Source organism: Pogoniulus pusillus, chromosome 10 (genome assembly GCF_015220805.1).
Source record: "Pogoniulus pusillus isolate bPogPus1 chromosome 10, bPogPus1.pri, whole genome shotgun sequence".
Classification (NCBI taxonomy): Eukaryota; Metazoa; Chordata; class Aves; order Piciformes; family Lybiidae; genus Pogoniulus; species Pogoniulus pusillus.
Genome location: NC_087273.1, coordinates 7,534,735 through 7,556,048, shown reverse-complemented (window position 1 = coordinate 7,556,048; position 21,314 = coordinate 7,534,735). Strand labels below are relative to the sequence as shown.

General features: G+C 52.4%; 2 protein-coding genes and 1 long non-coding RNA gene across 7 annotated transcripts; 2 read left to right on the top strand and 1 right to left on the bottom strand.

Annotated features, from left to right (window-relative positions):
• The first annotated feature begins 37 nt into the window (after positions 1 to 37).
• On the top strand, positions 38 to 21,090 carry LOC135178660 (uncharacterized). Of its 4 annotated transcripts, none has more exons than XR_010303673.1 (4): positions 38 to 277; positions 5,893 to 6,010; positions 12,393 to 12,548; positions 20,125 to 21,090. It is a non-coding gene; the product is annotated as an uncharacterized LOC135178660 (long non-coding RNA). The 4 variants fall into 4 exon arrangements; XR_010303672.1 differs by lacking the exon at positions 20,125 to 21,090 and adding an exon at positions 15,639 to 15,710; XR_010303674.1 differs by lacking the exon at positions 20,125 to 21,090 and adding an exon at positions 15,595 to 15,675.
• Positions 3,060 to 15,721, bottom strand: JCHAIN (joining chain of multimeric IgA and IgM). Of its 2 annotated transcripts, none has more exons than XM_064149720.1 (5): positions 15,323 to 15,721; positions 8,882 to 8,993; positions 5,156 to 5,291; positions 4,250 to 4,330; positions 3,060 to 4,057 (listed from the first exon to the last, which is right to left on the bottom strand). In XM_064149720.1, the coding sequence occupies exons 2-5, from the start codon at positions 8,943 to 8,945 to the stop codon at positions 3,856 to 3,858; spliced, it is 483 nt and encodes a 160-aa protein (XP_064005790.1). In that variant the 5' UTR covers positions 8,946 to 8,993; positions 15,323 to 15,721; the 3' UTR covers positions 3,060 to 3,855. The 2 variants fall into 2 exon arrangements, with proteins under 2 accessions (XP_064005790.1, XP_064005792.1); XM_064149722.1 differs by having other exon boundaries at positions 15,621 to 15,715.
• Positions 15,750 to 17,495, top strand: UTP3 (UTP3 small subunit processome component). The gene has a single exon (XM_064149710.1). The coding sequence runs from the start codon at positions 15,827 to 15,829 to the stop codon at positions 17,417 to 17,419; it is 1,593 nt and encodes a 530-aa protein (XP_064005780.1). The 5' UTR covers positions 15,750 to 15,826; the 3' UTR covers positions 17,420 to 17,495.
• Positions 21,091 to 21,314: the final 224 nt, after the last annotated feature.

Sequence of the window (21,314 nt, the reverse complement as noted above, 5' to 3'; positions counted from 1 at the left end):
AGGTGGAAAAGCCTCCCTAATTTCTGTGTATTGAGAAGGTGTGAGTGTTCCTAGGGGGGGCTGCTTGGATCAGTTTGTCTCTACAAAGGCCCTAAACAGGAATGAGAGAGGCAACTGTTGGCATCACAGAGAATCAATTTTGGGTTTCTTTGATTTATTTCTTGCAGGGGATTGTTCTTTCTGGACTTCATTCTGGCATTTGTTGAGCTGCTGAAGGAAAAAAAAACTGTGCTCCTTTGCTTGAAGCAAAAGCTCCAACTCGGCAAGCCCAACACAGGTATTTATTTCTGGACTCATCAATTATGTGTGGGTTGAGATGTAGTAGTAGTAGTGTTTTGTTGTTCAACAAAGTCGGGTGATGCTGGAGGCACAGCCTTGTTAAATGCTTAGTCGCTTGCAGCTCTAGTGGGATATCAGTAATTCCATTTGACGGCTGCTGTAAGGCCACCTAGGTGGCACCAGAGGATTGCCAGTCCTAGCGTGGCTTGCAGGTATGTTTCTTTGCTGCAGCATTGCTCCACTGCGTATCCTGGGCTGCAGCCGCAGAAGTGTGAGCAGCAGGGCAAGAGAGGGCTTCTGCCCCTTGGCTCTGCTCTGCTGAGACCTCATCTCCAATCCTGCCTCCAGTTCTGGTGCCCCCAGCAGGAGGACACAGAGCTGATGGAGTCAGTCCAGAGGAAGCCACAAAGATGATCCAAGAGCTGCAGCACCTTTGCTATGAGGACAGGCTGAGGGAGCTGGGGGTGTTTAGCCTGCAGAAGAGAAGACTCTGGAGGGACCTTAGAGTTGCCTTCCAATAGCTGAAGGCATCCTGCTGGAAGGCTGCAGAAGGACTTTATGTGAGGTTGTGTAGAGACAGGACAAGGGCAATGGTTTGAAGCTGAAGGAGAGCAGGATTAGACTGGATGTGAGGAAGAAGTTCTTCAGTGTGAGGGTGGTGAGACCCTGGGCAGCCTGTTGCAGAGAGGTTGTGGCTGCCTCCTGCCTGGGGGTGTTCAGGGCCAGGCTGGATGAGGCCTCGAGCAGCTGAGTCTAGTTGTAAGGTGTCCCTGCCCGTGGCAGGGGGTTTGGAGTAGATGACCTCTGGGGTCCCTTCCAACCTGAGCCATTCCATGATGATGAAGAAGTGAGGTGTTTGCATCTCAATGTCTAAAGTTCAAAACCAGTATGTCCTGCACAGTAACCAGGGACAGCAAACATTGCTCCTGCTTTACTGTCCTCATCTTTCAAGTAAGGACTCAGAGCCTCATTTGGCTTGCTGTTGGTACAAGTTACTGAAAACCTAACAATCCAGAGCCAAGGGGTGGGCAGGGCTGTCAGTGCAGGCTTCTCCCTCTCAGGAAAGATGAGGGGGATGAAACTTGATTAATTATAAAGCTGAACAGCACCTGAGGAGTCTGGAAGCTTCTTTCCTTGCTCCCGAGGGGCTGTTTGCCTAAGATCACCTAAGCAATCTGTGTTTGCAGCCCCTTGGAGAAGCGTGGAAGCTTTTTTCCTTGCTCCCGAGGGGCTGTTTGCCTAAGATCACCTAAGCAATCCGTGTTTGCAGCCCCTTGGAGAAGCCTGGAAGCTTCTTTCCTTGCCCCCAAGGGGCTGTTTGCCAAAGATCACCTAAGCAATCCTTGTTTGCAGCCCCTTGGAGAAGCATGGAAGCTTTTTTCCTTGCCTCCAAGGGGCTGTTTGTCTAAGATCACCTAAGCAATCCTTGTTTGCAGCCCTTTGGAGAAGCCTGTGCTTTGATTTCCTGCATGCCCCTCACAAGCAGACACGACTGAGGTCTCTTTGCCTCCTTTTGCATCTTTTTGCATGAAGGAGGGTGGAAAATGAGGGATTTTCTAGGTTTATTTTTATCATGACTCCTGTCTCAGTCTTCCTTAATCATTGGCTCTTCAAAATTCACCCCCCACAAGACTCCTTTTTCTGTAGGACAGCCCCCTTAGAATCCACCAGGTTGGAAGAGACCTCCAAGCTCATCCAGGCCAACCTAGCACCCAGCCCTGGCCAAGCAACCAGACCATGGCACTAAGTGCCTCAGCCAGGCTTGGCTTCAACACCTCCAGGGACAGCAACTCCACCACTTCCCTGGGCAGCCCATTCCAATGCCAATCACTCTCTCTGGCAACAACTTCCTCCTAACATCCAGCCTAGACCTCCCTTGCCACAACTTCACACTGTGTCCCCTTGTTCTGTTGCTGCTTGCCTGGCAGAAGTGCCCAACCCCACCTGGCTACAGCCTCCCTTCAGGCAGTTGTAGCCAGCAGTGAGGTCTCCCCTGAGCTTCCTCTTCTCTAGGCTGCACACCCCCAGCTCCCTCAGCCTCTCCCAGGATACCCGTCTCAGAGGCCCTTTTTTTTCAGTGCTGAGGTTGACTTTTCATCTGCAAATTGCAGTTTGAAGAACGATTGAGGCGACAGTTGAGTGCTTTGAGTCTGCTCCTGCACTGCCTCACAGGGGAGCCCTGAAGCAGCTCAGCCATGCAGAGCTGATCCTTAAAATCAGCAAGCAGTTCAGCCTCAATCTGTCACAGCTTCTGCAAGTACATGGCAATATTTCTGTCCTGGTATTTCAGGAGGCTTTCCCTGCAAGCTTAAGCAGCTATTTAGGGAGAGCTTCCAACTTTGCTGTGGAGGAGGAAAGAATGAGATTAGTGACTTGGCTTTTTCTTGTCTTCCTATGGGAATATCACACAGAGACTGCTGCAGAAAGAGTTTATTTCATGTTTCACTAACACAGCTACGGTTATGGGGACGAGGAGGGCGCTGGTTTATTGTTCTCAGAGCAGCCTCAGGCTTTACAATCAGCTTCTGGCGGCAGTGAGGAACAGCCCAGCGGCGCTGCTGCACACCTTATGCACTCCTGTGGGCAGTACCAAATGTGACACGCTGAAATGTCAGGGCAAATGTAGCATCAGCTCCTCTGCATGGGGAGGGTTTCTTGTTTGATGAAAAAGGGATTCATTCCTTCTTTCAGAGGCTAACTAGGATCCTGCTTTAGCAACCAAGTCTCCCTCAGGGAATGTCTTGAAGCTTTAAAAGCCAAATGAGGAACGAGAAAAGAAATTTGAGCCAACTTGATTATTTTAATCACAGGAATGGGGAGCAGGGTTGGAAGAAGGCAGCAGAATCAGTAAGTAGGCATGGGAAGGGGAAAGCACCTGAGCTGTCCTAGGAGAGTTTGCTGTTCCTGGCACAGCTGAGGTCCTGGCAGCTTCGCAAAACACTTCAGGGTAGCAACATCTTTTGATCTCTTAACTGCATGAAAAGTAGAAGCTTGCAAGTGCCAAAGTGCCAGAAGAATCCAGAATGCCCAGTTGTAAAGTAACTTTGAATTCTTGGTCTCATCCCTCATCTTTTGTCCCAAGGGTGGTGGTACCACAGCCTTATGATAATGGCACAAGTAATCAGAGGGTCTTGGGTCAAGGCTGTGCAGGAGTTTGCTTTAGGGAGGGAAGTACTTGGACACTCCTGGGATGTCCATGGCAGCCTTGCTTAGATGAAGACCCACAGATGACTGCCCCACAAAGACAGACTCCTCAGTGTTGCAAATTGGTGTAGTTCCCTTAGCCTCAAGGGGATTACTGAGCTCCACCTGCTGAGGGTCTGGTCTGCCTGGTGAGAACATCTGAGACCATAATGGCACTGCTGGTGTGTGCTGGGGGTATGAGAAGGGAGCTGGTGACAAGCAGGAGCTGCTTTGGGAGATGGCACCAGTCTGATGACATCAATATGAAGAGGCAAGTTGGCCTGATGTTGGGAGCTGGGGTTTTGGACGCTGCTGCCTGGTACTGCTGGGCTTTGGGGGTGTTTTGGGAGGGAACACTGAGTGCAACAAGGCTCTGGTGCAGCAGGGATGGGGCTAATCGGCGTAGCAGGAGGTCGGAGTCAGGGCTGCTTGGATGCTCCTGGTCTCGCCTTTGTAGCGGAAGGGGAAGGTTGAGGAGTAGCACTTGTCCCTGTTGTAGGTGTAGCAGGTCTCAGGCTCGTCACAGAAGGTGCTCTGCTGGACCTGGTATATCTCACCACCCAGCTCAATCTCTACAGGGTTGCACTTTCTGCAGCTGCAAGAGAAGGAGAAGAGAGCTGTGGAGGCCATAGAGGTGACCACTCCTTGGCTTGTCACAGAACATGGAAGTTAGGCTCTGCAGGATGCTGTGACCCAGCCTGCCCTTCAAGCACCTTTTTGAGCTGCTGGGGGCAGTGCTGCAGGGGGAGGCTAAGTCTTAGGAAATGAAGTCATTAACTTTACTTACAGATCAGTCATGCGGTAGACAAAAGTGGTTCTGAGTGGGGACAGGGGGTCAGAGATGTTCTCTCGAGCCTTCAGGGGCACTCTGCAAAGGAAGGAAGAGAAGCACTCATGGCAACTGCTGATCAAACAGGGGACTGCTCTCCTGTGAACAACTCTCACTTTGCTCTTCCATTCTGCCCCTTCTCCATCACAAAGCCCAGGACTGGCAGATCTTGGCTCTTTGGTGCCCTAATAGGCAGCAATCCTCCCTGGGTGGACTTCAGCAGTTCTCAAAGTGCCATTTCCAAGGTGAGAGTGAGAACAATTTATGGGGTTTTCCACACTCAGAGCTGGCAGATGCCTGACACTTTCAGGACCTAGACAGAGATGCTTCAGTGCTTCTGTTGTGAGCTTGACCAGAACTCCTGCAGCTCTGAGCTTGCTCCACGTTTCCAAGAGACACAGACCCTTCTGTAAGCTTTGTGTCAGTGAAGAGGGCAAAATCTCTGAGCTGAGATCTGCCTTGTGGGATCAGCCTTTTCTGCCAGTTCAGGCATTCACTGGGCTTCCCTAGCCTACAAACCAGCAGCCTGACTAGCAGATCAGGAAATGCAGAGCCATGGGCCCAGCCTGATTTCAGATCAGACCAAGTGCAGAAATATTCCACTCTGCTCCCCCAGCCTGTTTGGTGAAGTTACCACTGGATCACCTCCAGCATGGACATGCTCTTTATATCTGAAGGGACAAACACCAGACAGGTTCCTAAGAGCTTGAAGAACACAAAGCAAAAGGAAACAGTCCCAGATGCCACAGAAAACAGCCCACAGAGGAGAGTTCATCAATGCCAGCACATGGGAAACCACACAAAGGAAAGGGAACTCCTGTAGCCCTTCACCTCCTGCTCACCATCTCCTTGTCTGCCACTTACAGGATGCGGATGTTTCTCTCCAGGACTTCTTCGTCAGGGTTTTCTTTGGAGGGGACAAACTTGGAGGTCACTGTCACACACTGACACTTGTTATTGACCAGCACAGCTTCTTCATCCTCAGAGTCCCACGGATAGCCTGCAAGCACAGGATATGCAGTCCTAGGGTCACAGAACTATCGAGGGGTGGGGGTTGGAAGAGACCTCTCTAGATCGAGTCCAACCCTTCTGCCCAAGCAGAGTCACTTAGGGCAGGTTGCACAGGAAGGCATCCAGATGGGTCTTGAAAGTCTGCACTCCACAACCTCTCTGGGCAGCCTGCTCCAGGGCTCCAGCACCACAACCTCTCTGCACCCTCCAAAGAATTTTTAACTCATGTTGAGGTGGAACTTCCTGGGTTCTAGTTTGTGTCTGTTGCACAGGACACCACTGAAAAGAACCTGGCCCCTTCTTGACACCCACCCTACAGATATCTATACATTCATATTTTCTCTCAGGCTGCTCTTCTCCAGCCTAAAGAGCACCAGGGCTTGACAGATGAGTCAAGAAGGAAGACTTTGAAACATGCTGTAGCAGAAAGCCAGGTGACAGGGGAAGTCCCTTACTGGAAGTTACCCAGTTCCTCTCTCAGGACTGGCTCAGCACCCTGAACCCTAGTTTGGACCTGGCCTCTAACTAACCACCTCTGACCTTGCCAGAGTAGCAGATGCATCCGTTCTAAGTTGTGTTTTGTCCTCCAGGTCCCTGAGGGAACAGCTGCCAAGAAGCACTACAGGACCCACCCAGCAAGAAGGCAGCTTGATGACCTGGTGGTGAAAGGCAAGAGGACCTCATGGCCCTTGCAGTCTGCAGGGAAAGGTTTGCAGACCTTTTCTTACTCAAACAGAGAGAAAAACAGCTTGGGTATGTCTGCTGCACTCTCAGCATGCTGCTTCACAGGCAGCTCAGCTCCAGAGCTGCTGCTTGTGACAACAGCCCCTGTTGCTATGGGATGGAAGGAATGGTGCTCAGAGCCCGTGGGAGCAACAGCAAAGCTGGCAGCCAGAAGCAGCATGTGCACCCCAAGGTGAGCTACACATTTGCTTCTTGCTAGCCACTCCTGGCAGCTGCTTCAAGCAGTCTGCCAGACCAAACAAGGACAGGTCCCCTGCAGCACTGATTGGCAGAGGCCCCAGGGATGGAGTCCACACTCTACTACAATCCCTGTTGCTCTGCTTGCATCCTCCCTGCCAACTCTCCACTCAGCAGGAATAAAATCATAGAATCAACCAGTTTGGAAGAGACCTCCAAGCTCAGCCAGTCCAACCTAGCACCCAGCCCTGCCCAATCAACCAGACCATGGCACTAAGTGCCTCATCCAGGCTTTTCTTCAACACCTTCAGGCACAGCAACTCCACCACCTCCCTGGGCAGCCCATTCCAATGCCAATCACTCTCTCTGCCAACAACTTCCTCCTAACATCCAGCCTAGACCTCCCCTGGCACAACTTGAGGCTGTGTCCCCTTCTTCTGGTGCTGCTTGCCTGGCAGAAGAGCCCAACCCCACCTGGCTACAGCCTCCCTTCAGGGAGCTGTAGAGCAATGAGGTCTGCCCTGAGCCTCCTTTTCTGCAGGCTGCACACCCCCAGCTCCCTCAGCCTCTCCTCACAGGGCTGTGCTCCAGGCCCCTCACCAGCTTTGTTGTCCTTCTCTGGACACCTTCCAGCACCTCAACATCTTTCTTGAATTGAGGGGCCCAGAACTGGACACAGTACTCAAGGTGTGGCCTGAGCAATGCTGAGCACAGGTACAGAATAACCTCCCTTGTCCTACTGGCCACACTGTTCCTGATCCAGGCCAGGATGCCATTGGCTCTCTTGCCCACCTGGGCACTCTGCTGCCTCATCTTCAGCCTACTCTCTATCAGCACCCCCAGGTCCCTTTCTTCCTGGCTGCTCTCAGCCACTCTGTCCCCAGCCTGTAGTGCTGCCTGGGGTTGTTGTGGCCAAAGTGCAGAACCCTGCACTTCCCTTACTACAAAAAAGTCTCTTTAGCTCTTGCCTCCTTGAGCCTTTTGTCTTACAGGAAGGCTCTGGCTCCTTGTCCTTCACACAGACCTTCCTCTGGTGTCTCTCACTAACAGCAATGTTGTGAGCAGTTCTTTCTAAGCCTTTAATCCACAGCCAATGTTCAAGGCAGATGCTCTTGGCCTGGGGAGTTCTCTTGGAACCTTTGGGAGCAGGCTTGAGTTCATCTTCTGAACTCCTGTTAACATTTGATGAATATGCAGGACTCCTCTTTATCATGGACTGTACTCTAAAAATACTGTCCTGATGTAATTCCTTGGGCAATCCTCTTGCCTTCAGTAACCAGCAAAGGCACAGGAGCTCCACATATATTTTTAAGTAAAATTGCAAAGCATTGGGGGGGAAAAAAAAAGAGTTTTCTGAGCAATACTTCCATCTGTTCCCCTAGAAAGCTTCTCTGAGGAGGAGGAGGTGGTGGTTAAATACAACATTCCCTAATGGCTACGGGTTGGATTTGCTACATGATTTCCTGCACTGGGATGTTTCCTCCCTCCTCAACACTAGGCTGCTTCAGAGGAGTGTGGCCAGCAGGGCAAGAGAGGACATTCTGCCCTTTGACTCTGCTGAGACCTCACCCCCAGTACTGCCTCCAGTTCTGGTGTCCCCAGCATCAGGAGGACACAGAGCTGCTGGAATGAGTCCAAAGGAGGCCACAAAGGTGACCCAAGGGCTGTGTCACCTCTGCTGTGAGGACAGGCTGAGGGAGCTGGGGGTGTTCAACCTGGAGACAAGACTCCAGGGGGACCTTAGAGCTGCCTTCCAACAGCTGAAAGGATCCTGTAGGAAGGCTGCAGAGGGACTTTTCATGAGGGTGTCTAGAAACAGGACAAGGAGGAATGAAGCTGAGGGAGAGCAGAGTTGGATTGGGTCTTAGGAAAAAGTCCTTCAGTGGTAGGGTGGTGAGACTCTGGAATAAGCTGCCCAGGGAGGCTGTGGCTGCCTCCTACTTGGGGGTGTTCAAGGCCAGGTTACATGAGGCCTGGAGCAGCTGAGTCTAGTTGAGAGGTGTCCCTGCCCATGGCAGGGAGGTTGGAATAGATCTCTGAGGTCCCTTCCAACCTGAGCCATTCCAGGGTTCTGTGATTTTTGACAAGCCCTCTTCCTTTGTCTCTAAGTTCCCCCCAGAGTCTTCTCCAGGGTGGACTCAGCTCCCTCAGCCTGTCCTTATAGCAGAGGTGCTGCAGCCTTTGGATCATCTTTGTGGCCTCCTCTGGACTCACTCCAGCAGCTCTGTGTCTTTCTGCTGGGGACACCAGAACTGGAGGCAGGATTGGAGGTGAGGTCTCAGCAGAGCAGAGCCAAGGGGCGGAATCCCCTCTCTTACCCTGCTAAGCACTGCAGGGAAAGCAAGCATGCAGAGAAAGCAAGCATGCAGAGAAAGAAGCATGCAGGGAAGCAAGCATGCATGCCTGCTGGTTGGTGCTTCAGAATGCTGACCCACATAGCCATGAGCAGTCTTGAACCTGGAGCTCCTCATGGCCTTTCCAGCCTCAAGACAGCAATCAAAAGCACAGAGCTCTGTGGTGCAGAAGGACCCTGAGGTGTCCTGGTTCCCCTGAAGCATGTCTGCTTGGGCAGGCTTGGAGCTTTGTTAGTAACAGTTGATTACCCCAAACCCCATCGCTGACATTTTCATCAGCCTTCCATGCTTATTTCTCACCTACCTGCCACCAGGGCGATCCCCAAGGAGCCAGCCAGGGCCAGGCACAGCAACAAAGAGCTCTTCATGCTGCCTCCCCTTCTTTTGCAGAAGACCAGTGGAGAGCCTGTGCCTGCCTATAAGGGCGTGTGCAACTGATACAGCTGCTGGTTTCCTGAAATAAACAGCCCAGCCAGCACCCCTGCTGGGGACTGAAACCAGGCTCCTGCAGCGACGGGCACCGCTGCCCGTCCAAGCTGAGCGGGGCAGGGGTTTGCACTGTCGCTGTGCAGTCTCACCCTAGGTGATGCTGTCTTGGCAGGGAGGTTGGGCTCAATGATCTCTGCGAGTCCCTTCCAAGCTCTAAGGTTCTGTGATCAGCAACAAGCAGCAAAGCTGCTGAGTGCAAACCCAGCCTGGTCGTTAGCAGACTTCTTGTTACCAAGATTGAGACTGGAGATGAGGAAGAAATTCTTGACAGTGAGGAGACACTGGCACAGGTTGCCCAGGGAGGCTGTGAATGCCCCCTCCCCGGAGGGGTTTAAGGCCAGGTTGGATGTGGCCTCAAGCAACCTGGGATAGGGGAAGGTGTCCCTGCCCATGGCAGGGTGTTGGAACTGGATGAGCTTTCAGGTCCCTTCCAACCCATTTTATGATTCTGTGAATCAGGGCCAGTGGCACTGTCCCACCTGGTTGTGAGGAGGAACATGTCCAGACAGCCAAGGGGCCATAGCTCTGGCTCCTAGCTTTGAGGAATCAGATTTAAAGATCTCCTGACTTATCAAAACCACTTCAAGTTTCAAGGGCAGGATCCTGTTTGCAACAAGTTCTGTGCGAACCTATTTGTGAAGGATTTGTGCTTGCAGCCAAAAGCAGAGAAGATGAGAGAGGAGGGGTAAAAGGCAGAGCAAAGGCAGGCCTGGGGCAAAGCTGAACTCTTCCTCCAGCTTTGCCAGCTCATCTGGGAGCTTCTTTCCTTTTGAATGCAAAAAGGACTCCGTGGGACTTGTGGTTTATAGCAGGTCCTGAGCCAAGTGCCAGGTAAAACGCTGTAAGGTTTAGGCAAGGAGGGGAGCACTGGTGAGGAGCTGGGATTTTTTTGTCCCAGATTTGGGATCACTTATGTAACTCTGCCAAGCACTGCAGTGGGAACAGAGCTGTCTCTGTAGTGTATGCTACAGCATAAAAAAGGCCACTTTTGAAGGGACACTCAGTCTTAGCAAAGGCCTCCAAGCACCTCCATCAGGGCACAAAAGGAGGTGAAGCAGGATGGTGGCAGGATTCTCAGCCAAGGCTGTTGCACCAGTGTCCCCTGCCTTTCTGCCCCTGCAGTTTCTCTCAGTGAACATCAGCAGCACATGGAAAATCTCCTCCTGTTCTCCAGCTTCTCCTTGTGCAGTAGAGCAGCAACCCTGTGAGCAGGGTCCCACCCTTGGCTCACCCAGGGCTGGCTGCCCTCACCAGGCTCTCCAGAGGCTGAAGTTGTTAGGCAGTGCTGCCAGGCACCCCAGCTTGGGTTGGCAAGGGCCTTCTTTAAGCACCCCTGCAGTGAGCAGGGACATCTTCAACTAGATCATCTTCCAGGTTCTTTTTCTTCAGCCCTTGCTGGCTGTGTCCCTAACCCTGGAGCTGTTCAAAGACCTCAGAACCTGTGTCCTCCTAGCACAAACGTGTCACCTGGCAGTAGCACGATGCAACGAGCTCCTGTATTGCATCAGCAGTGCTCACACATGAGGCTTTCCCTGAGAGGTGGTAGAGGCTGATGGGTGCAAGCCCAGCAGCTATCAGGCCATTGAGTTATGCCATCCTTCTTCTTTGCAAGCCTCATTTTCTCCTTAGGGCTCCGTCTTTGTGAGGGCAACATTTGGTTTTGTCTCCTTTCCCCCTCCTCAGAAGGAGCAGAAGCAGCAGCAAAATGCTTTTTGTGCCCTTTCATTTGCAGAAGGTTAAAAACAAACCTGGAGGGGGGTGTCTAAGGCACTGCTTGTTTCAGTCACTTTGTTCTAACCCAAGGGATGATTTAGATAGACAGGAGAAGGAGGGACACAGGCAGCAGAATTAAAGTCTGGTTCTGGTCTGTCTCATCAAGCTGTGCTGATATGGCACAGGTAAAATCCAAGCAGAGGCATCCAGGAGTGCTTTCAGACCCATCAGGAGAGGCAGAGCAGGTTTATTCTCTGTGTGAGTGCTGCTTTCAGTGTTTTTTTCCTGGCTGCTGCTGCTCAGCACATCTGAGTTTCAGTTGCTAAATCCACGTGCCTGCATGCAGTCCCTTTGGTCTGTACGTGGTGGAGTGAGAGCTATTTCTAGTCCCTTTCAGCCACCTGCTTGTCTCTGGGGTTTCTGTCTCAACTGCAAGCTCTTTAGAAAATGATTTAGCTCATGGATTATTACTTTCATGCACTATCCCCTTTTTATTGCCTGGCACTTTGATTTGGGGAAGCAGGAGTTAAAGAACTGGCTGAGAGAGCTGGGGCTGTTTAGAAGAAGAGATTGAGAGGGGATCTTAACAATGCTTACAAATATCTAAGGGGCAGGTGTCAGGAAGACCATAGAATCAAGCAGGTTGGAAGAGACCTCCAAGCCCATCCAGGCCAACCTAGCACCCAGCCCTGTCCAGTCAACCAGACCATGGCACTAAGTGCCTCAGCCAGGCTTGGCTTCAACACCTCCAGGCACAGCAACTCCACCACCTCCCTGGGCAGCCCATTCCAATGCAATCACTCTCTCTGCCAACAACTTCCTCCTAACATCCAGCCTAGACCTCCCCTAGCACAACTTCACACTGTGTCCCCTTGTTCTGTTGCTGCTTGCCTGGCAGAAGAGCCCAACCCCACCTGGCTACAGCCTCCCTTCAGGTAGCTGCAGACAGCAATGAGGTCTGCCCTGAGCCTCCTCTTCTGCAGGCTGCACACCCCCAGCTCCCTCAGCCTCTCCTCACAGGGCTGTGCTCCAGGCCCCTCACCAGCTTCATTGCCCTTCTGCTCAGTGGTGCCCAGTGACAGGACAAGAGGTAATGGGCACAAACTTGACAGTAAGAAGTTCCAGCTAAACATGAGGAGGAAATTCTTTACCTTGAGGCTGCTGGAGCCCTGGAGCAGGCTGCCCAGAGAGGTGGTGAAGTCTCCTTCTCTGGACACATTCCAAACCCACTTGGTCATGTTCCTGTGTGATCTTCTCTAGGTGACTCTGCTTTAGCAGGGGGGTTGGACTGGGTGATCTCCAGAGGTTCCTTCCAACCTCTAACATTCTGTGAGATGTGGCAGCTGGGCAAGGGGCTGGCAAGCCATCAGCCCAGGCTTGAACTGTGGGCTGAGTGAGGAACTAGACTCCCAACCTCACTGTGAGGCAGAGGAATAACTGAAAATGTGAGAAGAATTGACCATTTGTGAACCACTCTTCCTCTTTTTTTCACCTGTCCTGTGCCTGCCATTGGCCTTGGACACTCTGGCTTGGGATTTGCCAGGGAAGAAGCTGGGCAGGTGCCTGGATCAAGTGAGACACAATTATTTTGTCTTTCTGTCCTTGCTACTCAGGGCGAGGAGTGGAGAGGCAAAACATATCCTGAGTGCACCTATGGAAAGCTTTGACCCAGAGATGACTGTGGATAAGCTGAGCATGCCAGGAAAAAGGCTCCCAAGTGAGACTTGCCTGCCCTCAGATCTACCAGAATCCAAAGCAATCACCCAAAAGTGAGTAAAGTTGTGTCCCCTGCTCTGTTTCAGTCACCTTCAGTGTTTGCTCAATGTGTTTTCCCACGAGGAGGTGGCCAGGAGTGGTTATAAATAAAGCTGCACCTGTTCTGTGGTAAGAGAAAAGCAGCTGCACTGCTTCTCTGCAGAGCTCTCCTTGCTGGATGCTTCACTTCTCAGGTGCTGGGTTTCTGAGCTCAGGCTCAAGTTAAGGGGAAGGTGGAGCAGCAGCAAGCCAGCTTCACAGCTCTTCTCCTTGCAGCCTCTGGGAAGAGGCCTGGCTCCAGCCAGGAGATGCTTGTGCCCCTGGGAAGCTGCTGTTTGGTGAAGTGCTCAGGGCTGTGTGTCCAGGCAGGCTTTCAAATACTCCTTTTCCTCTCTGAAAGTGTGGTCTGCTTGTAGGGAAGTGAGTAACCAGAAGTTTTGGTTAACAAGGGGCAGATGGCAGGTGTGGGTCCTAGCCTGCCTTTTGGGTCTTTTCCCTTCATTGTAACATCATAGAATGGCTTGACTTGGAAGGGACCTCAAAGTCATCCAGCTGCAACCCCCCTGCCATGGGCAGGGACACCTCCCACTACACACTTGTTGCTCAAAGCTTCTTCCAGCCTGGTCCTAAATATTTATTTCTAGGATGAGGCATCCACAACTTCTCTGGGCAACCCATTCCAAGGTCTCAGCAGCCTCATAGCAAAGGAATTCTTCTCATGTCCAATTTATATCTGCCCTGCTCCAGTTTCAAACCATTGCCCCTTGTCCCATCCCCACAGATCCTTCTAAACAGTCCCTCCCCAGGCTTCCTGGAGGTCCCCTTCAGATGCTAAGATGATGCTGTAAGGTCTCCATGGAGCCTTCTCTCTCCAGGCTGATACAGACAGAAGTTGTGTCTGTGCTTTTAGGTAAAGCAACTCCCCCAAGGAGGAGAAAAGGCACTTTTCCCTTTCTGCTTATCTTTATTAATTTATTTATTCATGCCTTTATTTTTTTTATTCATTCATTTATTCATCAACACCATCAAAATAAATCCTTTTGTGCCCTTTGTGGTGCCCACCTCAGGGGTCTGCACAGGTTAGAAATCTTAAACAGCAGGGAAGTCTCTTACAGAATCTCTCAGACTGCATCGGGTTGGAAGGGGGAGTCTCAAAGATGATCTTGTCCAGCTCACTTGCAGTCACTGGGGACACCTCCAACTAGATCACAGAATCCAGAATGTTAGAGGCTGGAAGGGACCTTGAAAGATCATCCAGTCCAAGCCCCTGCCAGAACAGGATCACTTTCATTTTTTTTTTAACAGTTCTGTTTTCATTATTTTTTCATCCCACTTCTCTCCCATCTCTCTCCTTTCCCCCATCTTCCACTTTTTATCTCCACTGTTTTCCTCTCCATCTCCCTCCTTTCAGCAGCACTTCCCCTTTTCCACCGTACCTGCTCCTTTCACACACTACACCTCATTTTACCCCTTTTTTCCCCCCAAACCCAGAGCACCTGAGTTCTGTTGGAGTCTCCTCCCATCCCAGGTGTGACCACTTGGCGCTGCCTGTCCTTTGTAATGGGCCCCAGCAAAAGCAGCAGCCTTAAGTCTGCCCAACTGGGCAGAGGGATCATAGAATCATAGAATCAATCAACCAGGTTAGAAGAGACCTCCAAGATCATCCAGTCCAACCTAGCACCCAGCCCTATCCAGTCAACTAGACCATGGCACTAAGTGCCTCATCCAGGCTTGGCTTCAACACCTCCAGGGACGATGCCTCCACCACCTCCCTGGGCAGCCCATTCCAATGCCAATCACTCTCTCTGCCAACAACTTCCTCCTAACATCCAGAGTAGAAGAAGGGTCTGGGGAATAGGACTGGTAAGGAGCAGCAGAGGAAACTGGGGTAGGTTAGTCTGGAGGCTAAGGGGAGACATCATTGCTCTCCACAGCTCTCTGAAAGCAGGTTGCAGTGAGGTGGGGTTGGACTCTGCCTAGCCTCGGATGATAGAAGGAGAGGAAATGATCTGGAATTGTGCCAGGAGAGGGTTAGATTGGAGAGGAGGAACAATTTCTTTGCTGCAAGAGTGGTCAGGGATTGGAAGAAGCTGCCCAGGGTGGTGGTGGAGTCCCCATCCCTGGAAGTGTTCAAGAAAGGTGTAACCATGGCACCTGGGGACATGGCTTAGTGGCCATGGAGGTCTGGAGGTGATTGAGCCATCAGCACTGCAAGGCACTGCCACCACTGCAGGTTAACCTTCTCCCTCTACATCTTGGGCTGTCATTTCCTATCAGAAGACACCAGCAGCAGCACAGTGCCCTGCTCTTCCTAAGCCCATCCTGCTGCTCCTTCCCTGACCAGCTTTCTCTCAGCTATCCTTGCAGCCAAAGCTGAGCAGTCAGGAAGGAATTTGGGTAGGTGACCTCTGCATGCAGCTCCCAGTGCAGAAATGCCCACAGCAACCTTCCCACTGACCCACCTAGGCACTGCAGACTCCCAGCTATGGCATTTCTATCCAAGCCTTGCCCAAATGCTTGCTAATCTGGGAGAGCAGGGCTAGCCGTGGCAGAAGTAGAGGAATGTCCCTCCTGGGTAGTCCCCTGGTCTGCAGGCACCTGCCTGGCAACGATGCCTGTCCTGCACAGCTGGCACCGTGCCCCTTTCCCTGCTCAGGGTTAGTATCTCGTTGGTGTGAGGAGCAGCTCTTCCCACCCAGTGTCTCTGGGCAGCTGTCAGTGGCTCTCCCCTCCCAGAGCAGGCAAGTTGCTGTGCTGCTGGGATGCCAACCTCCTGATAGGCACTCACAGTTGGCAGGCTTCTGGAATCCCACAGCAGCACTGTAGTAAGCACCGGGATGAACTCCCCAGTCACTGGTGAGTCTCCACGGTGCAGAGCGGGTGAAGGGGATCTAAAGGGATCTAAGGGGGATCAGGCTGTCTGGGGATGAATGTCTCCAGGGATGGGGTCTCAACCACATCTCCGGGCAAGCTGTTCCCTTGTCTCACCACCCTCCGAGTGAGGAACTCCTCCTCCGCGCAGCGAGGTGGCTGTGACCTGGCACCTGTCCGCCTCCGCAGCCCCCTGCCGTCCAGCCTGACCCTACCCTGTCCTCCTGCGCCAGGGGAAGCCTAAGGGGAGGGACTGGGACCCGGGACCCGCACCCGCGGGCGCTCCGCAGGCCGTGTCCGCCGCGGTGCGGTGCGGCGCAGCCCGGGCGGGCCCCGCAGCCGCGGGAAGCGGAAGCGGCGGCGGGAAGCGGAAGCGGCGCGGCGGGAAGCGGAAGCGCGGCGGCAGTTCCGGTGCGCGGCCATGCGGACCCGGCGCGGTACGGGGCTGCGGCGGCCGCCCCGCTCTGCTCGGCAGCAGCAAGAGGAGGAGGAGGAGGATGGCGGCGAGGAAGCACCGGGAGGCCAGGCGGGCCCCGAGGAGCTGGCCGATGAGGTGGAGAACTTCCATGAGACGCAGTTTCGGGCGGTGATGGCGGCCCTGGAGAGCGGGGAGGAGGCTGGGGACAGCGGGGAGGAGGAGGAGGAGGAAGAAGTGCTGGGGCTGCAGCTGCCCGAGGACAGCGAGGAGGAAGATGGAGACGCTGAGGAGGATGAAGAGGAGGAGGTACAGGAGGTGAATCTTTACCTGGACCACAGCGCGGAAGAGGCTGGAGGTGAGGAGGAGGAGGACGGAGAGGGTGAGGAGGAGGACGGAGAGGATGAGGAGGAGGAGGAAGATGAGGACGAGGACCCGTCCATAGAAAGTGACTTGGAGGAGCGCCATCAGGACCCCAATCTCCCTCATGAGCTCTCCTGGGGGAAACGCAAGCAGCTCTACTACGACACGGACTATGGGGCTGATGCCCAGGCCAAGGGCAAGCGCAGTCAGCAAGAGGTCGATGCTGAGGAGCAGGAGGAGGAGCAGGAGGCACAAGTCATCCAGAAGAGGTTGGTGCAGGACTTGGGGGAGGATGATTATGGGCTGGATGTTATCCAGGGCTATCTGCCTGAGCAGCAGAAAACTCCGGATAGCAAGGGACAAAAGATCGCCAAAGATTTGCAGGCTCTTTCTAAGAAGGAGCAGCTGAAACTGCTGAAGCAGGAGTCCCCTGAGCTCCTGCAGCTGATTGAGGACTTTGAAGTCAAGCTCATGGAGCTGAAGGATGAGCTGCATCCGCTGCTGCAGATGGTCAGAAGTGGGACCATCCCCCAGGGCAAGGGCAGTCGCTATTTGCAGACCAAGTATCAGCTCTACTTGGATTACTGTGCCAATATCAGTTTCTATTTGGTTTTGAAGGCCAAGAGGATGCCAGTTCATAGTCACCCCGTGATCGAGAGGTTGGTGGCTTACAGGAGCCTCATCAATGAGCTGGCAGTTGTGGACCAGAAGTTGTCCTCCCAAGTTAGGATGCTTTTGAAAAGCTTCTATGATAAGAAGGAAGATAAATTACGGAGGGAAAAGAAGTTTGCTGTGTTTCTCCCACTGGACAACAAGAAAAGCACCTCAAAACGCCGTGGTGCACTTGCCAGTGGCTGGGATGCTGGTGCCGAGCCATCAGATGAGTCGGAACCGGATGAAGAGGCTGCGCTGAAGTACTATAGGATGATGGAGGAGAAGCTGAAACGCAAGAGGAAGAGAACAGAGGACGCGCTTGAAGGAGGAGACCTGTCGGAAGGAGAAGAGGATCCAAGTAAGAAGAGAGGCGTGACCTACCAGATGATCAAGAACAAAGGGCTGACTCCCAGGAGGAAGAAGATCGACCGCAACCCGCGGGTGAAGCACCGGGAGAAGTTCCGGCGAGCCAAGATCCGCCGCAGGGGGCAGGTGCGGGAGGTGCGCCGGGAGCTGCAGCGCTACGGCGGGGAGCCCTCCGGCATCCGCGCCGGCGTCAAGAAGAGCAGGAAGCTGCAGTGAGACTGCTGCCTTGCACCTGGCTTCCACTGCTCCCCGTAGCACTGCTGTGTCCAATAAAGATCTCATAAAAACGGTGCGGGGTTTGTACTGAAAAAACACAACAGGTGGGCTGGTGGTTAGGCTTCGGAGGTTGCCACCCTCAAAATGTGCCAGGGAGCTCTTTGCTGCTCCAGCCTCTGTGTTAAGGTGTTCTTGTCTCACAGTGCTGTAACTACTGTCTCGGGGGAGAGCTTGCTCAGAGATGTGGTGAAAGTTCCATCCCTGGAGACATTCAGTATCGACCTTGGATTGTGGCCCTGGGCAGCCTGATGTAGTTGGAGGTGTCCCGGCTGACTGCAGTGAGGGGTGGACAAGATGACCTTTGAGGGTCCCTTCCAACCCGTGAAAGGCTACAAGGGATGTGCTGAGTAAAGGGAGTGAAACAGGCTGTGTGGAACATAATGGGATGGGATGGAGTGACCTCCTGAGGGCGGGTTGTGAATGGGGTTTGTGTTGCTATTGCTGCCTTCTCCTTTCTGTTGCCCTGTTCCAGACCACCATTTTTCTGTGCTGAGCTGCAGAGGTGTGGTTGTGGTGTTTTAGTCCAGTTCTGATTAACTCCTTGTGTTCAGTTTAAGAACTAACTGCTTCTGGGTGTTCAGCAGAGAGCTGTTACTGAAACCTTATTTTTAACTCTGTACCTACGTAGAAACCTACTGTTGAAACCTCACACTTGTATTCTCTAAGCAGAGAGCTATTACTTAAACCTCCTACTTTTAGTTCTGTATCTAAGCAGAAAGTTACTCCTTAAACCTCATCTGGTCTGAGATACCTTTCCCCCTCCTCCTGAATTCAGTGAGAAGCAAAGCCAGGACCTGTCTGGATTTCACAGCCATTTAGCTGTGATGGATGCATTCACTGCACAGATTCACAGATTGCATTGGGTTGAACTCCCCTCCAGGCAGCAGGGACACCTCCAACTAGAACAGGTTGTCCAGGGCCACATCGAGGCTGATCCTGAATGTCTCCAGGGACTGCAGCCTCAACCACATCCCTAGGCAACCTGTTTCAGTATCTCCCCAATCTCATCGTGCAGAGCTTCCTCCTGATGTCCAACCTAAATGTGCCCTGCTCCAGTTTCAAACCATTACCCCTCATCCTGTCACCACAAGCCCTTCTAAACAGTCCTTTCCCCAGCCTCCCCTTCAGGTACTGGAAAGCTACTCTGAGGTCTCCCTGGAGCCTTCTCCAGGCTACATAAACCCAAATCTTTTGGTCTGTCCTCATGGGAGAGGTGCTCCACTCCCCTGATGATTGCTGTCTAATGTAGCATTGATACAGGACAAAAGTGTCTTCATTTTAAAGGTAAACCAAAATGTTTCAGTTCCATGCCTTCTGGTGGGAAAATGCCTTTAGCTGGAGTTCCTGCTGAGATCTGAGTTGAGTGGCTAGCTTGGTTCAAGCCACAAAGGAGGAGTAGCTCATTAATGAATATTTCTTCACCGTTAAACTGTCTCAGGTCAGACCTGCACTTGTGTCTGGGACATCTTCCAGGGAGCCCACACCTTCAGTTGTGTGCCAGCAGGGCAGTGCTGCCTGCTTCTCACCTGGAATCACTGCAAGGCAGTAATTCATTGATATATAGAATGGATTAGGCTGGAAGGGACCTCAAAGGTCATCTAATTCCACCCCTCTGCAGTCACCAAGTGCTATTTCATGTTAGGGAAGTGCCGTTCTGTAGGTGGTATGGGGGGGGTTTGTGTGTGAGTCTTGGTGGAAGCCAAGCTTAAGAGTCTGTTAAGAACAAACAAGCTCTGCTAGAATGCAATCATGCAGGAGCTCTGCTGGTTCTCTGCAAGGGAAATCTGCTCTTTCACACCCCAGGCCCGTTTCTGCCAGCAACATGCTGCTAAGAGCTGACTGGAGAATATTGTGTTGGTTTTCAAAGCTAATTGTTCAAGGGAGAGGTAGAAAAACAATTAGCTGAAGCTGGAGAGAGTGGGACAGAAGGAAGGAGACTGTAGCCCTGGATCAAAAGGATGTGGAGCAAGAGGGATGGAACTAGATGATCTTTAAGGTCCCTTCCAACCTAAAGCACTCGGTTGCCACAGCACCTGCTCATGCAAACGAAGGGCTGATGATCTCTCATGGCTCTGTAGGCCAGCTGCAAGAATCCAGGGTGGGTTTGTGTTCCCCTTGCAAGGCTTTAGGCAGCCAGCAAGCCCAGTTCTGGCAGCTTCCACCTCAGCAATAAATAAGAGAAGTAATCAATCAGTGAGCTGTTAGAGATGCAGTGCCCAGAAAGGTTGGGTTGAGGGCCGAAGGCAGCGGGGAGGGCAGTGTGCCCAGCACAGGCAGCCGGCAGATGGCACAGCGTGGCTGCCCTCCCTGCTGTGCCAGCCCCGCTTAATGAAGATTAAACGCAGCATTATCTTCACTTGGTTGGCTCAGAGATTGGCCCAAGCCAGAAATAGTTCACTGCTGTACAGTTCTATCTATGAGCTGTGGTTATTTGTGCCATGGAGTGGGACACTGTAATGTTGGGCTAGAAAAACAGAGGGATGTGAGGCGCTGGAGGGAAGTCCCCGGTGGTAGCTAGGTTTTGAAGAGCCCTGTTAAAATGGACACATGTAATATAGGGGAAGGAACCAGAGATAATGGTCAGGAGAATGAGTGAGAAGAGGAGCAAGGGCATGGTTGACACTGGTTGTTTTTTCTCTTTCCAGCAGTGTCTCTGGAGAAGGTGCTGACACTGCCAAGTGACATGCTTCAGTGATGAGATTGCCAGGCTAGGTTAGGATTTAACCGTGCAGGCAACAGCTGTGCCTCACCTGAATCACCTTGGGGATGCCTGCCCCATGTCCTTTCCACCACAGTAACTGAAGAGATACTCTGGCACTTAAATGATTCCTATTCAGAAAGCTCATAGGGATAGAAAGGTCTAAGGAGTGGTCTGAGCTGCTCTGTTGTTTTCCATCAGCTGGAAACCATAATCCTTGGTGGGTTCTAGGTTAAGGCTGCCTTGCCTTTGGATCATAGGCAGGAGAAGGGCAGTGGCAGAGAGGTGGACAGGGCTTTCTGCATCCCAGCCTGGAATTCCTGATAATACAGGGTAAGGGAAATCCACTCCTGTGGAAACATACCTGCTGCTGCCTCAGCTTGTCAGGGCTTTCCTGGTTGTCTTACACGAGATCAGCAACAGTCTGAGCACTGGTTTATGCTTTCTAGTGCTGTCAGGTAGAAATTCAAACAGCTTTGAGCTTTGTAAAACCACTTAAAGCATCTGTTGAATCAGTGCCAACATGTGGCAGGTCTTGGGGCAGCCCTGGAAGGAGAACGTTCCAGACATCTGCTGCCTTTTACAGCTTTGCTTTTGCCAGGTGGTGGGAAGATGTCTGACTTAGAATTCACAGGGTCACAGATTGCACTGGATTGGAAAGGACCCTCGGAAGGTCACCTTGTCCCTCCACCTCCCTGAAGGGAGCAGGGACATCTCCACCTAGATCAGGTTGTTCTGGGCCCGATGAAATGCATCTTTGGATGTAGGTAACTAGGCAGGAAAAAAACAGGCTGTGCTATGGGGGCTCCCCACGATCAGAAGTCCACAAAAGGTGTTACAGGTGCAACTAATGCCGTGAGAGCAGCCAGACAGAGAGGGATCTGGGGGTGCTGATTGATACCCGCCTGAACATGAGCCAGCAGTGTGCCCAGGTGGCCAAGAGAGACAGTGGCATCCTGGCCTGCATCAGGAATGGTGTGGTCAGCAGGAGCAGGGAGGTCATTCTGCCCCTGTACTCTGCACTGGTTAGACCTCACCTTGAGTACTGTGTTCAGTTCTGGACCCCCCAGTTTAGGAGGGACATTGAGATGCTTGAGCGTGTCCAGAGAAGGGCAACGAGGCTGGGGAGAGGCCTTG